Raw genomic sequence first — 20,880 nt, 5'->3', positions numbered from 1 at the left:
ACATAATTATCCTGAAAATATCTTCCACTTTCATTAGTCAGTTTTCACATATACATATCTAATAACATAGCCCTAGGTTTAGAAAACATAATTTAAACGGTTGACATTTTTAAACTCTTACAAAAAACATATACACGTATATACATAACATATTTTATTTTCCATTCAATTCATAAAAATTCGGTTTAATATATATTCCCCCTTACTTGGTTTCTTGAACTACGCCAACAAGGAACCCAAAAAGATACTTGCGGCGCTCACCCGGTCCTTGAATCAAAAATTCCAGTTCCATTAAATTAACTCTAAATAAAATACTATTTTAACATTTCCTAGGCCCCTAAATTCCAAATAAATAATTATACTCTCAAATATAACCAATTTACTTAATTCCCCAAATCCCACTCTCGCTTTGGAGTGGTGCCTAGGATACCCAAATTGAAAATTTACTCCGATCAAAACGTCGACGATCAAGACTAGGATCTCGTGGTGGTGCCCGATCGTCGATTTAACAGAAGATTTAAGGAGAAATTGAGAAAATAGGGAAAATTTACCTTACCCTAAGAATGATGCCTACGTCGCTCTTACGACAGATCCACTCCGGTAGAAAGTGTCAGTGGCAGAGTTAGGATTCCAACGGTATCTTCGATTTTCCGATCAACCAAATATTTGTGAGGAAATTAAGGAGAGATGGAGTGGAGACGAGGAGAGTGACGGAGAGTGGGGGAGGCATTTGAGGGCCTCTGCCTGTTTCAAATTGAAACTTTGGATTTCAATTTGAAATCTGCCCAGGAAGCTTTGTAGCTTCCTTTCTTATTTTTTTTCTTTTTACTTTATTATATATTATAATAATATCATGTTATATACATATATATATATATATATATATATGTATATATATATATATATATATTTATCATCTATCCTTATACATTTAGGCATATAAATTTAACCATCATATAACTTAACTTAATTAATTCAATTTAATAATAATTAATTAATTAATTAATTAATTAACAATGAGTAATTTTAATTTAATTTAATTTAAATTTTTTACTATTCCTTTTATTTGTTTATTTCATTAATTAATTTAATAATATCTAATTAATTAATTGATTTATAATATATATATTATTTTATTTTTATTTTTTTTTCGGGTTACTACAACCTACCTCAAATTATTATGTAATTTAGGTTATTGATGGTGCTTTGCTAATGAGTAGATGAATGTCTCAATCTTTGTAAGGAGGCTAGGGTGTTCAGGTTAGGAAAGAACAAAATTTTTTGGCTTAAGGTCTATTATGTTTAAGGTCAAAATGGTTAAGGATCACCTTGTCCATTCTTGTTGAGCTTGCATTTTGAGCTTCAGTACTATTTTTCTCATTCTCTACTTTTTTCTTGTCTCGTTTTCCCTTCACTTTCCCCTCTTTTTATTTTAATTTTCTCTATTTTCTCTTTTCAATTTTTTACTTTTTATGCTTTTTTTAAAGCTTCCCAATTTATGAGTAAATTGCTAATAATTTGCCTAGTAGGGAGATGATCCTCTAATTGAGTTGAAAGAGACAAATTCGGGCTTAGAATGGAGTGACATCTTTGGAAAAATACTTATGAGTACCAAAGTGAGCATATGTGATGGGTGACCATTATTTGGTCAACCCCTACTAACAATATGCCTGTATACCATAAGTCCTACATACTAATGGGACTTCTATAGGGAGTCCCTGACCCTTCATTTGATATTGGTAATCTTTCTTAGATTATTCAAGTTAACCGGAGAAAGGAAGATCTTTGTTGCAGTGGATTATTTCACCAAGTAGGTGGAGGCAGAAGCCTTAGTCCTTCGATTATGCAATGATGCTTTATGACATAGTTTGGGTTAAATGCGTCCAAGGGCCATGACCTCAAAGTTAGGGGGTCAGATTTGAATTGAATCCTCCTCAATATAGGGTGTTGGCCTTACAAGGTTTAAAATCTTGTTTTGATGATAACAAATCAGAGGAACTTAACATATTTGATTAAGTGACGATGTGACAGGACTCAAGAAAGAGAATATAAGGTCAAGTGCTCACAAAGATCAATGAAAGCTTATACTACAAAGAAAGATGATCAAATGAAGCTTAAAAGACTTGAATTCAAAGATGATCTAATAAAACTTGAAGATCATGAGAGCATGAATGAGAACTTGCTAAAGTATATTGAAACTTGAAGACAAGATGTAGTGAAAACAAAAATATCATGGAAGACTTCAAAGCTTAGAGTTGTAGGCTTTAAGAAATATGATGCTAGTACTTCATGTTTTAAATATCTTATGAAAATATGTTGAAAGCTCTTTAGGGGTAATTATGGAATTAGAGACCTTATTTCAAACCCCGGAAAATGTTTTATAAGAAATCAAAGCAAGAGAGTAAAAAGGATTTTTGAAAACTAAAATGTAAAAATCTGAATTTAGTCTGACAATTGAGGTGCACTCTAAGAAGACTGAAGATGTACTTCAGAAGACTAAAGATTTCGTTCAGTTTATCGAAGAATTTCTTCAGAATACTGTAGAATTAGTTTAGTCCACTGAAGATTTTTCTAAAAGAATACAGAAAAGGTAGTGCACCCTCAAAAGACTGAACCCTCAGTTCAATCGTCTGATCTGAGACTTCAGAAGGCTGAACCCTCAGTTCAGTCATCTAACCCTATCTCCAGTTCAAATTTTTCACTGTGTTAAGGAACATTAGAAGACTGAACCCAGTACTTCAGTTGTTTGTACATTGTTAATGGCTAGAAATTTTAAATGTTTTAAATTTCAGATAAAGGTTTCTTGTGCCTCAAAATTTATGAAAACTTGGCGGATACTCCAAGTAATCTTGGGCAATACGAAATTACTTTTCTAAGCCTATAAATAAATGGTTTTGCAAATCAAAATTACAACCAAGAATTGAAAATTCTATTTCAAAGCTAAAAGTACACTTACTCTTTCAAAGTTCTATGTTGCTCATTCATTGCAAAATCTGATTTGCTGAGAATACTGAAGTGCTGATCCATCCTACTTTGATTTCTATTGCTGATCATCATCTAGAGAAGGATATTGGTGAAATCTTACTAGAGCTTCAATCTTATTTCAGTTTTATATTTAATTATTGAAGTATCTAGTGTTTGAAATTGTACTAATTTGCTTCATGTGAGAGTGCTATTGTACGCAGAGATTGTCTCTTGTTTTATTGTAGTGATTGACGATTCCAGGTTGTTGGATCATTGGACCTAGCTTGGGGTATCGCATGGAGAGGCATTGCTCTAGCCTATTGAAGGAGTGACTGAGCGTGGGGTATCGCTTGGAGAGACATTGCTCTAACCTATTGAAGGAGTGACTGAGCATGGGGTATCGCTTGGAGAGGCGTTGCTCTAGCCTATTGAAGGAGTGTCTGAGCGTTGGGTATCGCTTGTAATGGTTTGTTCTGCTTGTAAAGGAACGGTATAGTAGAATCTTTAGGTGGTATTGGCCTAAGGCGAGGACGTAGGCTAGGGATAAGCCGAACCTCATAAAAAACGTGGTGCCACTCTCCTTCCTTACTCTCTTTACTTTTCAGCATATATTAACTGTGTGATTGAATTTAATTTTTTATCATATACACTGCGTGGATTGAATATTAAATAAACTAAAGATTAATTTAATTTTGGGATTTGCGGAAACTGAAAGGAAGTACGTTGGTTGATCAATACAAATTGTGGAAACTGTAAGGGAGTACATTGATTGGTTAACACCCAATATTCATTAACTGAAAGTTTATTTAAAGTCCAAGTTCTTGGAAGGAGTGTTGGATTTCATATTGAGAAATCAAATCAATCAATACAGGGCTTACATATATTTACAGGGCTGCAAACAAACAAATATTTTTAGTTCTTGCAAAAGCTGAGAATTGCCAAAAAGCTGCATATTATATCTTGATTTGGTATTTTGTGGTTAGATGTTTGTTCAAGTTGTGTTTTACTTGTGGTGTGTTAAGTATTGGTTTGTGGATTGAATTAAGTGATTAAAAAGTTTTGCTGTGTGTTTGTTAAAGTAAGAAGTGGTTAAGAATTCTTGAAAATAATTAAAAGAAATTTTTAATAACCCAATTCACCCCCCCTCTTGGGACAATACCTCAACTTTCATAGGGCATAGACCTAGAATTAGAGGTTAAATCTGAATCAAATTCTCCCAAGGGTTATGAGCCTAAACAGGAAAGTTAGATTTGAGTGAAGACCTTGCAAGGCTATGAGCTTGGAGATGGGGATCAATTTTTTCTTTTGATCATTATAAGAGCCAAAAACTCAAAGTTGGGGGCAGATTTGAATTCAATCTTCTTATGGGGCATGGGACCAAAGTTAGGGGTCTATGAGTGCGAACATAGCAATTAGATTTGAGTTAATAAGGTCCATATCCTAGATTTTGGGGTTAAATTTTTATGGAATCCTCTCAAGGCTAGGAGTTGGAGTTGGGGATTTTGAAAATTGAATCCTCTCAAGGCTATAAACTTGGATTTTAAGTTCAAATTTGAGTAAAATCCTATAAAAGGCCATGAATATGAAGTTATGGGATTAGATTTGAGCTAAAACCTACCGAGAGACAAGAGTCATAATTTAATGATTACATTCAAATTAACTCTACCTAAGGCTAGTAGCTCGGATTCGGGAATTAGATTCATGTTAAATCCTCTTGAAGACCACAAGCCCAAGTTATGGGTTAAATTTATGTCAAGGGTTAGGCATAAAAATTGCAAAACCCATGTGACGAAGGAATTAAAAAGCATTTATAGTAATGACGAACATGAATAACATCTAAAACTTCTAGGATCTCCACTTAGTAAGAAGGAACAAAGCCTCCAGGCAGTAAGAGCTTCCACTTCGATTAGAGTGGCAAGGATGGATGCCTAGTCATTATTATGTAGCTCAATTGTCAAAGGGTTAAGGGGTTAAGCTAACATTAAGTAAATTAAATTTTTTAAATTTTAGTTATTAATACTATTTTTAGCATAAGATAAGGTGATAATCATGTGTTATAAATGTACATTAATAACAATATTATTTTTAACTAAAAATAATAATATTATATTATTTAATTAGTAAAATATTGAATTTTAATTATAAAAAATAATATAGTTATCAATTAAAATTTTAATTATAAATATTTTTATTTAAAATAAATTAAAAATAATCCTATATTATTTTACTATGTATAATGACATATTAGTTATTATTGAAATATAATTTAGTTTTGGAGTGAAGAAGAACAATCTATTAATTTAAACTAACATTAAGTAAATTAAAAATTTTAATTTAAATGGGAATATTTTTTTTATCATAAGTTAGTACAATAGTTGTATGTTATAAATATACATTTAGAACATGATTATTGGTCCTTAAAAATGTCAATTTTATATTATTTTATTTAATATAAAATATTTAAATGTTAGTTAAAATAATTAATAGTAAAATTATTAATTAGAAAATATTAATTTTTTTAATTTAAAATATATTTAAAAGTAATCATATCCCTATATTAAAAAGTAAGTATTCAAATATATTTACCCTATGTTTGGGGAGCCCTTAGGTATGGATTTGTATTGAATTTGGATAAGATATAATATAATATTATGTTGACATTCGTTCAAATACACTTAAATTCAAATCCAAGAACCAAAATCCATGCTCCTAAACACTACTTTATTTTTAATTATTTAATATTTTGAGATTTTTTAATTATAAAATCATAGGGATTTAAGTGTTAAAGTTTGTTATATTTTTTGTATTTCCTTTTGGTTATGAATTATAATAATGTACTAGGTTTTCGATTTTGAAAATTTATATAATTTAACATGAGTGCATTTTCTCTATTCTTTTTTTCCCTCCTTTCTTAACTAGCTGAACCACATTAGCATGTCCATTTCTTAACTTAATCATAAAAATGTATACTTTATACTAATTTATGTTCATTCAAAATTTACTTATCGAATATGAGTATTTTACAATGACCTTAGGGTCTGTTTGGTATTGTTTCTGTTTTTAATTTTTAATTTTTGTTTCTCTGTAGTAAATAAATAAATCATAAAAACATATTTGCTTATGTTGTATATTTTCTATTTTTATTGACAATTTTTAGTTGTTTGTGAAAAAAAAATTGAAAATAAGATATTACGGTGTTAAGTTGTTTTGACAATTTATTGCCAAAATATTTTACTATTTAGGATTAAAATTTTTGGATTAAATCATCCATTGTATCCCTATTTTTTTTTACTAAAATTAAAATAAAATGATCACATGAATTTAAAATATAATTAGAATAAAAATTCACATAAAAATTTTAAAAAACTAAAAAAAATAATAAAATTCATGTACAAAACATTTTTACTATATTTCAATTGTGATATATAATAAGATTATTTTTGTAAAGTGTTTCCAATTATATTTATTTTATTGTTTTAATCAGATATTGTAATTATTATTTGATTTAAGGACCAGAATGAGCATTTGTTTAATCAAGTTTTTAAAAAATAAAAAAATCTACTCAAGTAAAAATTCATGTGATTCTATTAAATATAAAATAAAGCAAAATTAAAAATTCTTCGCATTAAAGCTTGAAAATATTTAATTTTATTTATAATGTCATAAATTCATGAAAATTTAGGTAAATCATCAAGTCTGGCGAAAAATGTGAAAATTTTTTTGACTACTTATAAATTAAAGAAAAAAAAAAGATGCCTCTTCAAATTTTGAAAAATGTACTACCATTTGACTTGGTTAGAAAAACACAAAATTTTCAGTAAATTTAGTAAAAGACAATAAAAATTTAGAAAATTTTTATATCTAAAAAAAAAAAAAAAAAACACTATCTTTTTCTCAAAGATGGAAGAAGTTCTTATTAAAAGTTTAAGATATAAACACGAATGACTCTTCATCGAGGCCACTTAGGTGCTTGCCTAAGGACTCAAAAATTTTGGGGCCCCAATTTTTTATTTTAATATAATAATATAAACATTATTTATGGAATTCACTTATTTGGTGGGTGAAGTTCATTTGATGTATTTAGAAAAATTAATTTTAAATAAAAATAAAAATAATACAAAAATATTAAGTATCCTATCAAATCCTGATCCACTTAACAATGTATCACAGTACCGAGTGGCAAACCTCCATGCGTGAGCAGCGGAAAAAACACGACCTCTCCTCCACCAACTGGTCAAAACCTGACTGCGTTTGCTATTCAACAATACGCGACGACCCCATGATTTGTTCGCGAAAATCTCTGCCATGCCCCAGCTTGGATTATCTGAATCAGCTTTTCATATCCAATTATAGCATTCTTGCCCGTAATCCTATTTCACATGGTTCCCGACTTCTCTGCTCAAGGTATACTTCTCTTCTTCTTTTCCTTCCTTGTTAAGCTTTTCATTTTTTATTATTTATTATTTATTTTTTATGTTTTTAGTCTTGCTGGCAATTCGCTTCCTGCCCTTTAATTTCTCACTTTTGTTCGCTTTTCTCTGATTCATTCTTTGGTTTGGTTCGATTTCTTTGCTTAATTTCCATTTTTCTGGATGTTCTATAGCTGTAGCATTAAGGATTGGTTAATCTGACAAAAGATATTTCAAGGTTGATTTGGTTTCAGATTCTGACCCTTTCTCATATATGACTTTCTGTGTGTCCACTATATATCAATGACTGCGTCCATTGCAAATTGTGCTTTGTCTGGCAATGGATGAGAAATTAATTGATTTATGTATTGGGTATTGGGAACCCAACTGTGCAAATTAGGCACCATCTATTTTAACGAAGAGTGTCACGGACCCCCAAAATGGGACTCAAGTAAGGGCCCTATGGCACTCATTGAGAGCTCTCCCTCGACAAGTTAGTCAAATCTCACACATTCAAGCTTGCAAGCACAAGCACCAGGTGAGTCTCAATACTCAAGGAAAACAAGGAACAATAGGATTTCATACGAGCAATATATTCTTATACACCGAATAAGACTACAACAATCAGAGACATCATAATCCAGGGCAACAAAACACCACAATGAAAAGAACTACCTGTATTATTCAACTACAAGAGAATCACCATACAAACGATAACACAGATATTCATATATTCATTCTAAATCCCTGGAGAATACAATTATAGCAGTATCTTTCTTCCCCTTTTCCCCATTACATTGTCACTCCCTAACATCCTCCCTCACTCATTTTATCGACGTCCTCGTCGATGTGTTGTAGAAGGCCTTGTCACTCTTCTGATGTCGAAGTTGATGTTATAGTCTTCGAATTTTTGAAATCTTCAATCTTCTGTATGGCATGATGAAGGTTTTCTGCCTTTTCCCAACTATTCTCTTCTTCCCCCAGCCCCAACCATTGAATCAGAAATTGTTGTTGTTGACGACCTTCTGCATTGACAACTCTATCTGCAATGATCTCCTGGACTTCATTGTTGACAGGCTACCTTCTGGAAATTGTTGATCTCCTTAACTTTTGTCGGTGTGGATCTGCTTCATCTGTGTGGAATGACTTTAAATTGCTTACATGAAACACGGGGTGGATTGGACATCTATGGCTTTTCATCCACTCGGGTTGCTCAAGCCGATAAGATGCATGTCCCACCTTCTCGATCACTCTGATTAGACCTTCGTAACGGCGTAACAGCCTTTTATCCTTGCTGCGAAGAAAACGAAATGTCTCCGGCGGCACTTTTACAAGAACCAGATCTCCAGCTTCAAATTGTTGTGGTCGTCTCCCTTTGTCAGCCCATTTCTTCGTGCGCTTCGATGCTTTTTCTAACTGAACTCGAGTGACTTCGATGTTTTGCAACCAATTTTTCGTGAATTGGTATGCTTTCGGGCAATTTCCTTTGTATGGACCATCTAGAGAGTGCGGGAGAGTTGGTTGTTGACCTGTCACAATCTCAAAAGAGCTTTTATTAGTCGCAGAAGATTTCATAGAGTTAAAACAGAATTGTGCCGTGTCCAGTAAAGTAACCCAATTCTTCTGATTGGAGTTAACGAAATGTCGCAAGTATTCTTCCAGCATCCCATTAAAACGTTCGGTTTGATCATCTGTTTGTGAGTGATAGCTGGTGGACAGATTAAGGTTTGAACCCATCAAGCGAAAGAGTTCACCCCAAAATCCCCCCGTAAATCTAACATCCCTATCACTGATTAGGCTTTCTGGAACACCCCAATATTTCACCACATGCTTGAAGAATAGCTGAGTTGTCTTCTCTGCTGAACATGACTTCGAGACTGGTACGAAAGTTGCATTCTTTGAGAACCGGTCAATCACCACCAAAATTGTGTCATACTCCTCTACTTTTGGCAACGAGGAAATGAAGTCCAAAGAGACACTCTCCCATGGCCTAGCAGGAACTAGCAATGGCTCCAATAAACCCGAGGTCTTCTTTCTTTCTACCTTGTCTTGTTGACAGATCAAGCAAGTTTTGGTATAACTCATCACATCATCTTGCATATTCGGCCATTAGTACCCCTGTGTAATCAATGCCTGAGTTCTTCGCCATCCCGGATGACCAGCCTACAACGTGTCATGGCACTCTTTTAGTAAGGTTTTCCTCAAGTTTCCAGCTTTGGGCACATAGACACTCCTGCCTTTAGTCATTATCAGTCCATCTTCTACCCCAAATTGTCGTGTCTTCCCTTCTTCTATTAGTTTGCTCAGTTACTGTGCCTGCTAGTCTGTACTTAAATGTTCCCTGATAAGATTCTTCAAAGGTAACGCCACCCTACTAGTTGATAGATGACTGATGAGTTTCAATGCTGCCAATTTGGTTTTTCTACTTAAAGCATCAGCCACTTCATTCGTCTTCCCTACTTTATATTCAAAATCAAAATTAAATTCAGCTAGCTTCTCCTGCCAACAGGCTTGTTTTGACGTTAGTCCAGGTTGTGACAAAAAGTGAGTAATTGCCACATTATTGGTTTTTATAACAAATTTGGACCCCAAGAGATAGTGCCTCCACACCCAAAGACAGTGTACCACTGCGAGAAGCTCATTTTCCTGTGCTGTATAGTCCCGTTCGGCACCCGATAATTTTCTACTTTCAAAAGCAACTGGATGCCCTTCCTGCAAGAGAACTCCCCCTAATGCAAAGTCTGAGGCATCTACTTGCACTTCAAACGGCTTTGTCACATCAGGAAGGATTAGCACAGGATCTCCTACAATCTTTTCCTTTAATTCAACGAATGCTGATTGACACTCTTCTGACCACCCCCATGGTACCCCCTTCCTCAGTAAATTTGTTAACAATACAACTCTTCTGGAGTACTCCTCTATAAACTTTCGATAGTAGTTAGCTAGGCCCAAGAAAGATCGCAGTTCTCTAACGGATGTAAGTGCTCGCCACTCCTTGATGGTTTCTACTTTAGCTGAATCCATCCGTATCTGGCCCTCCTCAATGATATGCCCCAAGAATTTAATACGCTTTTGAGCGAAAGCACACTTCTCCTCTTTTACATATAATTGATTTTCTTTTAGCTTTTGAAAAACCTTTCGAAGATGATCTTTATGTTCTTCTAAGGATGCGCTGAAAACCAATATGTCATCAAGGTAAACAACCACAAACTGATCAAGGTAGTCCCGAAAAACCTGATTCATTAGAGAACAAAAGGTAGCGGGTGCATTTGTTAGCCCAAAAGGCATGACAAGGAATTCAAATGCGCACTACAATGCGCACTTGATGATATCCCGATCTCAAGTCCAGTTTAGTGAAATATCTAGCTGTACTTAACTGGTAAAAAATATCAGCAATCAGTGGAATGGGATACTTGTTGCGAACCGTCACCTTATTAAGAGCACGATAATCTACACACAAGTGCAAATTACCATCTTGTTTCTTCTGGAATAACACTGGGGCCCCAAAAGGTGCTTTTGAAGGACGGATGAACCCTGCTGCAATTAGATCATTTAATTGCCTTCTAAGTTCAGCTAACTCCAACGGCGCCATTCGATAAGGGGCACGTGCTGGTGGCTTTACTCCTGGCAAAAGCTCAATTTCGTGGTCAATTTGTCATCGAGGTGGTAAAACCCTAGGTAGCTGTTCCGGAATCACCTCCTTGAACTCTTCTAAAACTTCCTTAATCTCAACTGGATATTTCTCTAGATCTGCATCTTCTGAGACTATCGGTTGACCCACGAAAGAAGATTCTCCCCTTTTTACACAATTTTTGAATTGGAGGGCTGAAAGCAACTTCCTCTCATCGAAATTGTTGTAGGTTGTGGGGACCGTACAAGGTGTATTTCCCATTATCACAAGACAATCTGCAGTTGGTATCGGCATTGAGCGTGTCACTTTAAGAAAATCCATCCCCAATACCACATCAAAGTCGTCAAGGGGTGTCACGGTGAAATCAACTGTTCCAGACCATGACCCCATTTGGCATGCCACTTTAGGTGCCACCCCCACCGTGGTTAACGCTTGAGAATTCACGGCTTTTAACTTGCCCACATCCTTATCTACTTGCAATTCTAATCGTTGGGCTTCAGAATCAGTAATGAAATTATGGGTGGCCCCTGTATCAATCATGGCCTTGATTTTCTTTCCATTCAAAAGTAGATCAACATACATTAATCCCTTCTCCTGAGACTTGTTGTTAACTACTTGCCGCTTTAATGCCCCTAAAAATCTCAATGCTACCACCATATTCTATTGTTCTTCTGGGGTTGCTGTCGTGGTTTCGGTTTCCCCTCGAAGGGCCTTTAAAACATTCAAAGCCTTACGTTCAAGGCACTCCGCCACTCGATGCAGACCCATGCAAAGAAAACATGAGATCGGCACTCGACACTCTCCACCCCCCGTTCGTCTGCCCCTCCACTCCCTTATTCATGGGCGCTTTTTTATCTTTCCAAGAACTATTTGTCTCCCTATCCCTTCCCTCATTTGTGGGCTTATACGCTTTACTGGACAGGGAATCATTACTGGCAGATATAGGCAAATTTCGCTTCCCAGAATTGTCTGAAAAATCATCCAACCGTTCAGCAGCAGCGAGGGCAGAAGAGAGATCACAAGCACCTTGCTGACGTAGTTCATTCCTTGGTCATGTCTTCGAACCCCGAAGAAAATGAAATAGTCTATCCGATTCGGTCATATCTATAATGTCCAACATCAAGGCTTGGTATTCCCGTACATAGCTCCTTATTGAGCCGGTCTGTTGCAATTCCATTACTTTGCACTTTGCTATGTACTCCACATTTTTTGGATAGAATTGGGTCTTCAATGCCTGTTTCAACCCCTCTCACGTGTTAATGATACATCTATTGTGCTGAATATCATTCCATTTAATTCTCCACCATAATTTTGCATCCCCAACCAGGTATACCGTTGCCATATTTACCCGGTCCACTTCTAGATCCACTCGTGAGCACGTGAAGTAGTGCTCCATATCAAAGAAGAAATTGTCCAGCTCCTTTACATCTCGCGTACCCCTAAAACTTTTAGGTTCCGGTACCTTCAATCGAAAGCCCTCACTTGGATCTGCAACTGGCCTTCGGGCTATCTGTGCCACTGCATTCACTTTCACAGTTATCTCTTGTAGATCCCTCTGGACCTGGACCACCGCACTTTGGACATTGCCCATCTCCTTCAAATCTTCCTTCAAAGCAGTAATGGACTCCTTAACATCTTCTGCAAGGAAATCAAAATTATTCGTTAGCTCTCGTAAGGAGGCCTCAAGCTCTATTGGCTCTCCCTGTTGGGACGAAAGAGATGGCAATATGCCCTCAATATGTTCCAGCCTGCTCTCAAAGGCTTCCAACTGCTCGATACTCTTCTGGAAGGCCTCAAGCTCTCTTGGCTGTTTCTCCAGGGATTTCGCACGTGGAATGAATTTTTCAAGTTCTTCAAGTCTCTCTACAACTTTTGATACCCCATAGAGATTTTCTCTAGGGTTTTCTTTAGCGGCCTTAAGCTCTGTTGGCACGCCTTTCTCTTTTATCAATGTTGCCACCAACCCTTGGAGTTCACCGCACGTTGTCTCCAGGGTTACAAGTTTTGTCTCAAGCGCCTCAATGCGCTCCACTTTTCCTGACTTGTTTCTCATATTACCACTTATGGTGCTCGCACACACTGTGCTCTGATACCAACTGTCACGGACCCCCAAAATGGGACTCAACTAAGGGCCGTGTGGCACTCGTTGAGAGCTCTCCCTCGACAAGTCAGTCAAATCTCACACGTTCAAGCCTGCAAGCACGAGCACCAAGTGAGTCTCAATACTCAAGGAAAACAAGGAACAATAGGATTTCATACGAGCAATATATTCTTATACACTGAATAAGACTATAACAATCAAAGACATCATAATCAAAGGCAACAAAACACCACAATGAAAAGAACTACTTGTATTATTCAACTACAAGAGAATCACCATACAAACGATAACACAGATATTCATATATTCATTCTAAATCCCTGGAGAATACAATTATAGCAGTATCTCTCTCCCCCTTTTCCCCATTACATTGTCACTCCCTAACAAAGAGCTTAAGGGTTGTTATTTTGGTATTGGTAATTGAACTGCCTAGTTTTTGTTCTCAGCATTCAGATTCAGCCTCACACTGTTTAGGGCTTCAAGTGATGATGTCATTTAACGGGATGTTGCGAGAGGCCACAATCGTCATTAACAGAAAACAAATTTTGGTTTTGGAAAATGATAGGTCTTATAGCATCAAAGAAAGATATAATCATAAGATCTATCATCTATCATCTATCATCTATCATCTTATTTTAACTATTGACAGAAGTTGGTCTATGGCAATACTGTTGGGCCTTGTTTCCTTTAAGAAAAAAAGGAAATCCTTGGGTGAGAATGTTGAGGGCACTTTGGAAAGGATCCATATATGTATATGTGTAATCCAAATGCTATGCATTCTAAATGATGTGCAAGAAATGTTTTCTCGGGTTAGTGAATGGGTGCTTATTGGGTTGTAGTTTTGTTGAATTCAAGCCTAGGGGTAGTGTTAATGAATAGAAAGAAGTGCCAAGATGCTTGGTTTGTGGCTCAATGAACATGATTCAAGGGGTATTGCAATGGGGCATAAACAATCCATCCTTTCAGTAGTCAGTTTTCTTGAGATTGGAATTTCCTAGTCATCGACAAAGGTGGAATTTCAGTGATCGGAAATACAGAAGAAAAGGATTCATACAAAAAAACTCTAGTCCATACTGTTCGACCCTTATCTGCAGAGGGAATTCTTCAAATTTAGCTTCTAATTTAAGAAGCTTGTCACAAGGAAATTTCATTCTACACAATAAATCGATCAACTACCTTTGTTGCCACTAATCTTAGTAGGATTTGAACATTATTTATTTTTTATAGCAAAATAAAATGAATTTATTAGAAAAAGAAGAATGTACAAGAAGGAGAACAAGAAATCTTACACAATAGAATAAAGAAAAAAGAGAGAAAAACAAAACAAAAACAATAAAACAAAATTTAGATAATCAGACTAACAATGCGTTCCATTGGATATCAGAAAACCTCACTCCTTTAAAACAACCTGAAAAAGCACAAATTGTGTGAGGCCAAAGAATGAATTTTTTCCTATAAAAAAGATGTGTTTAATTTTTTTTTTTTTCTTATTCCATGAATTTACGAGTATTTGATTCAATCCATGAACTCCAAATGTGAAAACCACACACATATACAAAACATGAGCATCTTCCTTTTACCAAAACCAAAAAAAGAAGTGGCCAATGAATCCTCCACCAACTCCGGACTAACCCAGTTTTCTCCCAAAAGACCAAAAGTTTATTCCATATATCCAAGCAAACGTGCAGTGCAAAAACAAATGAGATGCTGTTTAATGCTGTTTTAGGACTATCATGACAAAGAAAACATTTATTAGGAGAAAGTGCCTTTAAATGTCTCCTACTTTACAACAAATTGTTGGTGTTAACTCTATTAAGATTGGCCAACCAAGTAAAAGCCTTGATCTTCGACGGAAAAATTATATAAGACGGAAATTGACTGCCATTTCAATTTCGAGGGTGATGGAAATTGGAAATTTCAACAATTTCCTGGAAATTTAAGACCATGTATGTTAATAAGAGTAACGGTATTATGGTCATTAGAATGTACTTGATATATATTATAAATAGAGACAGGTATTATAAATAGAGAAAGAGACATATCTTTGTTAGGTCTTCATTTTTACCCTGAACTCAATAGTTGTTAACATATTGAATCTACAGTGTGCATTAGTAGTTCGGTGGAAAAAACTAGTACTCCTGCCCCCTCCTTCAGCCAAAGAGCCCTGGATTTTTGCCTCCAAGCAATTTCCTCTGTAATGATGGCTTTGGCAAGATCATTTTTGAGAACAAGTCTTCTAAACCTACTCTCAAAATTTAAGGCCTTCTTAAAGCTCCCCTTCTTCTCCTTAATGTTGTTTAGAATTGCATTCCTCCTCAAATTGATGTTGGCAAAAGTAATTTTGCTCCACCATTTCAGTTTCTCTTTCAGCACTTTCAGCTTTGAGGCAATCACAAAGCTGGCCTTCCCTTCAAACTGCAGCTCGAGCCACCAATTCTTGACCTGTTCATCAAACGCTTTGTGCTTGAGCTTCATATTCTTGAAGCAGAAATGAGTTGTCCCCCACTTGTTTCCTCCCATTTCAAGAAGGATGGGAAAATGGTCCGAGATTTGACGAGGGAGTAAAGATTGGGTAACTTTATGGAAGTGTTTCTTCTTAGTTAGAGGAAATAGAATTTGTCAATCCTTGTGTGAGGGAATCTCCCTAGAGTTTGACCTCGTGAAAGAACTGCCAATGAGGGGAAGGTCAATGAGGGCTTTACCATTCACGAAGTTGTGAAAGTCTTGCATGCTAGTTGATTTTGAGGATCTCCTGCTCCTTTCTTGAGGGTGTAAAATAATCTCCCCTTGATGGCCCAAGGGGCATCCTGTTTGCCTCTAACTTTCATGAGCGCATTTCACAACAAATGTCTGGAAGAGCCTTCGCCTGGACCATAAACCCCAGTGAAAATCTAGTGGAATTTGTCTTTCAAACTCTTGAACAACCAAGAAGGAGAAGGAAAGATCTAACATTTCCACTGCCAAATCATTCCACATTATGAGAATCTCTTTGCATTGCCTGCTGAATCCAAAGCAATCCATTTGCAGCTCTTAATTACCAACTAGCTATTTAGAGATTTGTTTTTTGATAAAAAAATATGATATATTAAGACAGAGAATATACAATCAGCATGAGGATACTAAATCCTCAAAGAAAAAGAAAAAAAAATCAAGAAACAAAAAGAAAAAAAAGATAACAAACCCAACTACTAAAAAGCAAAAACTAAAATCAGCCAAGAAATCCCCTCTTCAAACCCTTCCCATCATAGTTCACTGAACACTTCAAATTAGCTAAATCTCTCTGATCCATATTCACCTTAGATTTACCAACAAGCTTAACTTCATTTCCTTCATGATTAGACAATTAAGGCCCAAGTTATGCAACAAACTCTGAATTTGAAGGTCCTTCCCAGAAATTACTTGAGCCGGAGTTGGCGGAATTCAATCTTTTTCCTTTTGCCCTTCATTTGAAACATCATCCTCAAAAGTACTAATGGGAGGCACATAAGTTAAATCCCTGAGATGATCAGGAGAATTGGAAGACTAACCATGCTGATCCTGAATTCGATCCAAAAGTAAGCTCCTATCACAATCAAAATCACTACTGTCAGCATTATCATCATCCAGAACATCCCCCCATCTCTTACTATCCTTGCAGATACTATCTTTCTCACCAATGGCTCCACTTAACCCACCTTTTGAATCCCTCTTGAGAATTTTTTTTGAATCTACCTTAGTTTCCTAAAAACAGATGACATCTGCCTTACAATCATTGAGAAACAACCTCATGGACCTTTTGGTTTTGTCATTAAGTCCCCTCATGTTCTATAAAATCAATTTCCTCAACATAGGTTCAGTACACTAATCCGACTACTTCCAGCCTCCGCCATGTCCGAACTCCCTCCCAACCTATCATAAGAATTTTTTTTTGAATCTACCTTGGTTTCCTAAAAAACAGATGACATCTCCCTTCCAATCATTGAGAAACAACCTTACCGACCTTTTGGTTTTGTGATTTAAGTCCCCGTACGTTCTATAAAATCAATTTCCTCAACATAGGTTCAGTACACTAATCTGACTACTTCCAGCCTCTGCCATGTTTGAGATCCCTCTCAACCTATCATAAGTTACCGAGCATTCCAATCTCTTCAATTTCCTATTCATACCTTTCTTTTGACTGCTACATTGAGGCAATTATTCTTCCTTCCTCTTTTCTCTTCTTTTTGATTTCTTCAAATAAACATGTTGGTCTGTCCTTGAAGCCTTCTAAAGTAACCCCAAGTCTTACTAAGCAAGTTCATTTTGTGAAGAACCCAATCGGACACCTGCATTTTGAAGCTGGCACTGTGAAAATCAAGCCCATTGAGCTTATGTGAGCTTATTTGGCTAAAGAACATATTAAAAGAACTTGATTTTCCATATTCTCAGCCTATGGAGGTGACATGTGCTAGTCTAAGTTGATATTCATTTTTCCTCCAATGCAGTATTCCATGAGCAAACAAAACACATTGAAATTAGTTGCCACTTTGTTCGAGAAAAACTTGTGCAAAAACTTATTATAGTGACTAGTGAAGTCCAAATTCCAACTTGCTGATTTATTCACTACTCTTGGGGGTGCATTTGTAGCAAACTAGGAGCATATGATATCTATGATCCTATTTGAGGGGGAGTGCTACTAGTTCAGTTATTTAGTATTATTGTTGTGTTAGTAAGCATGAGTTAGTGCGAGAATTAGTAAGGGTAATATGGTCATTTGTACTTGGCATACGTTATAAATAGAGAGAGAGAGCTCTCACTGTGATTAAGTCTTCCAATTTACCCAATACTTCAACATATTATTTAAGTAGAGTAATGCCTTAAAGAAAAAGGGGAATGTGATCCTCAGTCAAAGTGATATTTTCTAGTGCCAAAGTGAAATTAGCATAGAAGGCTCTTTAAGGGAGGGTGTTTGTTCATTAATTATTGTTAAACTCACTAAATATTGAGTACATGCTTAGTCTGCTTGCCTCTGTCGCTAAACAGACGTTACCTATGGTGGTGAATGAGATGAATTGCATTGCTAAATGGTTTCCCACTTGACTCGTATTTGCTTTATGCTTGCTTACTGCTTACCATGCATTTTTTATTTGATGCTTGTGAACTTGTTCGTATGGTGAATTAAGTATGTGTGCTGCAAGCCTACAACTAGTATTGCATGGCCTTTACACCATGAGACATGTTTGGCCTATGACATGAGGGCATGATGTGATGAACATTATTCCACAATCTGGTTATCAATTTTAATTTAATTTGTGCTTGCAAGAAACTAGCTGGATTTGTTATTTACTCATCACATGATGTTTGCATGAATGTCAATTTCTAAACATAGAAGGTTGGCTTTGAGTTTCCATCCTTTTGCATTGGTTATTGATGAATCATAAATGGATGGGTAAATGTCGGGTTCTAGTCCGCCTTACAAGAATCAGGAACTGCATAATGCCGAGGGGGTTTGAGTCAATGATCATGCTTTTTGAAGTAGTGGCCCGACTTTGGGCTGCTACAACATGGGTGAGTTTATTGGTTAATTCAGGAAAAAGTCCTTTGTTTTATGTTGTTTGTTGGAAATTTGAGTTGTTAAGACTATAGAGGGACGGGTTATAAAGTAGAGTATGCTAAATATTTTTAATTTAGAAGGTTTTGTGATAAGCAAGATTCATAAATATAAGGAATGTAATTTTAGCAATATATATATTTATATAGAAAATGTAACTTAATTGAGAGGAAGTACAATGTACAAGGAGGAAAAGGATTACTTCTAAACAAAACTTGAGGAAATAAACCAAAAAGAAAGAAAAAGTAAAAATATATACAAAAGGAATAGGATAGCCATGGTTTTAAATAACACTAAGGATCAGCGTGTGGTTATTGTGGCCATTGCTGATGTTACTCTTTTCATGAATTCATTTTTTGCATCAGCAAACTAGTAAAAAAGGACTTGCCTTATGTTGTAAAGTTAGAGATGGAGGAGAGAACAAGAGAAGGAGAGGAGAAGAGGAGAAGAAGAGAAAAAGAAAGGAAAAGGCTGAGTGGCATTTTCCTATAGTCTACGTATAGCTCCAGGTCTGCCCCTGCCCTCTTATATATTACTAATAATAATAAATTCTTAAGAACAAAATATCCCTGTTAACACAATCTAGTTATTAAATTAACATATTCTCTCTAACACTACCCCTCAAGCTGGAGGTGTATAAATATCATCTAACCTTAGCTTATAACACATGTTAGACAAGGTGGGCTTAAATAAAGGCTTCGTAAAAACACTGCCTATCTGATTGAAAAATTTCACAACGGGAGTTCTCATAACCTTCTTCAACACAGCATCCTTCACAAAATGACAGTTAACTTTTATGTGCTTTGTACTCTAATGAAATGCTAGATAGCTAGCAATATAAATGGCAGTTTGATTATCACAAAACACATCTATTGGCTTCATTACCAAGAATCCTATCTCTACATAAGAGACTTAAGCCACATAAGCCAACTCACAGTATGAGCCATAGCTTGATATTCCACTTCAACATTAGATCTTGCTACAGTAGTTTGTTTCTTGCTACACCTAGTAACAAGATTACCTCCCACAAATGTGCAATTTCTAGTAGTAGACCTTTGATTGTCATTAGGTGCAGCCTAGTCTGCATCAGAGTATCCCACAATCTCACAATTTCTATCACATTTACGTATTTAACCTTGTTGGGTCAGCCTTTGAGATACCGCAAAATTCAATAAATAGTATCCCAATTTAATTGGTTGGGATTTTACTGACTCACCACCCCCACTGCAAAAAATATGTTAGGTCTAATGACATTCAAGTAAATCAACTTGCCAACCAACTGCCTATATCAATGTTTGTCTTCAAAGTTTGGTCCAACACCATATTAGGATCCATAGGAGTATCAACTGGTTTACAAGTATGAACAGCTGCATCACATTTCCGAACCAATTATACTTCATGACCTTGTCTATATAACTATGTAGAATGGTGATGTTCACTTCTCCTTCCCAAACAGCTAGGAATCTGCGACAGACTCAAATGCCTAGCATGTCTTTCCTACCATGATGATTCAACCTCATCAAAAGTTACCAACATCTCCAAGAGAACAAAGGGTCTTCCACTAGTACCATAGATCTGGTTGATCCAACATCTCTGTGGTCTCAAGTCCCAATTCCGTACTTCAAGGGAGAGGGCCTTTTGGTCTACAAACCCATGACTAGAAATGACCATAAATGGTTCAATGTTGATTGCAAATGTGACGAATGCATGAAGGACCCCATTTATGATTTTGAAGACGATGACAAAAGAAGGCAAAAAAAGAAAAACGTTCCAAAAATCTAAAAAAGAGGTACGAATATGGAGACCCAATAGTTGGCTTGCTAGGAGAACCGTCAGGCAAGTTTGACTATTATTCAAGTATGGGGAGAAAGATGAACATGATGATCTTCCCCAAGTGAACATGTAAAGACTTTCAAACTATGATGGTGATTTCCCACTGTTAGAATATGAAGATACGAGGTCGAGAACAAAACATTTCTGGAAGGTCAGAGATCCAATTATCGTCAACCCAAACGGATCTACTAAACAAGTTTCTCCAATTGAAGCAACTCTTAACTGCCAATCAAAAAATGACCTTGCATAGAACAGGATGCTACAACAAATCATTGACAACCAAAGAGAGCTCGCCAACAAAGTTGCGAATAAATTTGATGTTACAACCATTCTTATTGATAAATGCTAGAATAATATACAGAGGATTCATGAT

At 35.9% G+C, this 20,880-nt stretch overlaps 1 protein-coding gene across 3 annotated transcripts in view; it reads left to right on the top strand.

The window, feature by feature from the left end:
- Nucleotides 1-7,119: 7,119 nt before the first annotated feature.
- Nucleotides 7,120-20,880, top strand: part of LOC131144080 (uncharacterized) — a 50,399-nt gene continuing 36,638 nt past the window's right edge. Inside the window, exon 1 of one of the 3 annotated variants that reach the window (XM_058092459.1) lies at nucleotides 7,120-7,368. In XM_058092459.1, the coding sequence (XP_057948442.1) occupies nucleotides 7,344-7,368 (25 nt within the window). In that variant the 5' untranslated portion in view covers nucleotides 7,120-7,343. The remainder of the gene's footprint in view (nucleotides 7,369-20,880) is intronic. The other 2 variants (XM_058092457.1, XM_058092460.1) reach the window with 2 other exon arrangements.

This window comes from Malania oleifera, chromosome 12 (genome assembly GCF_029873635.1).
Source record: "Malania oleifera isolate guangnan ecotype guangnan chromosome 12, ASM2987363v1, whole genome shotgun sequence".
NCBI classification, from domain to species: Eukaryota; Viridiplantae; Streptophyta; class Magnoliopsida; order Santalales; family Ximeniaceae; genus Malania; species Malania oleifera.
The sequence above is the reverse complement of the archived record's forward strand: the minus strand, read 5'-3'. Positions and strand labels throughout refer to the sequence as shown.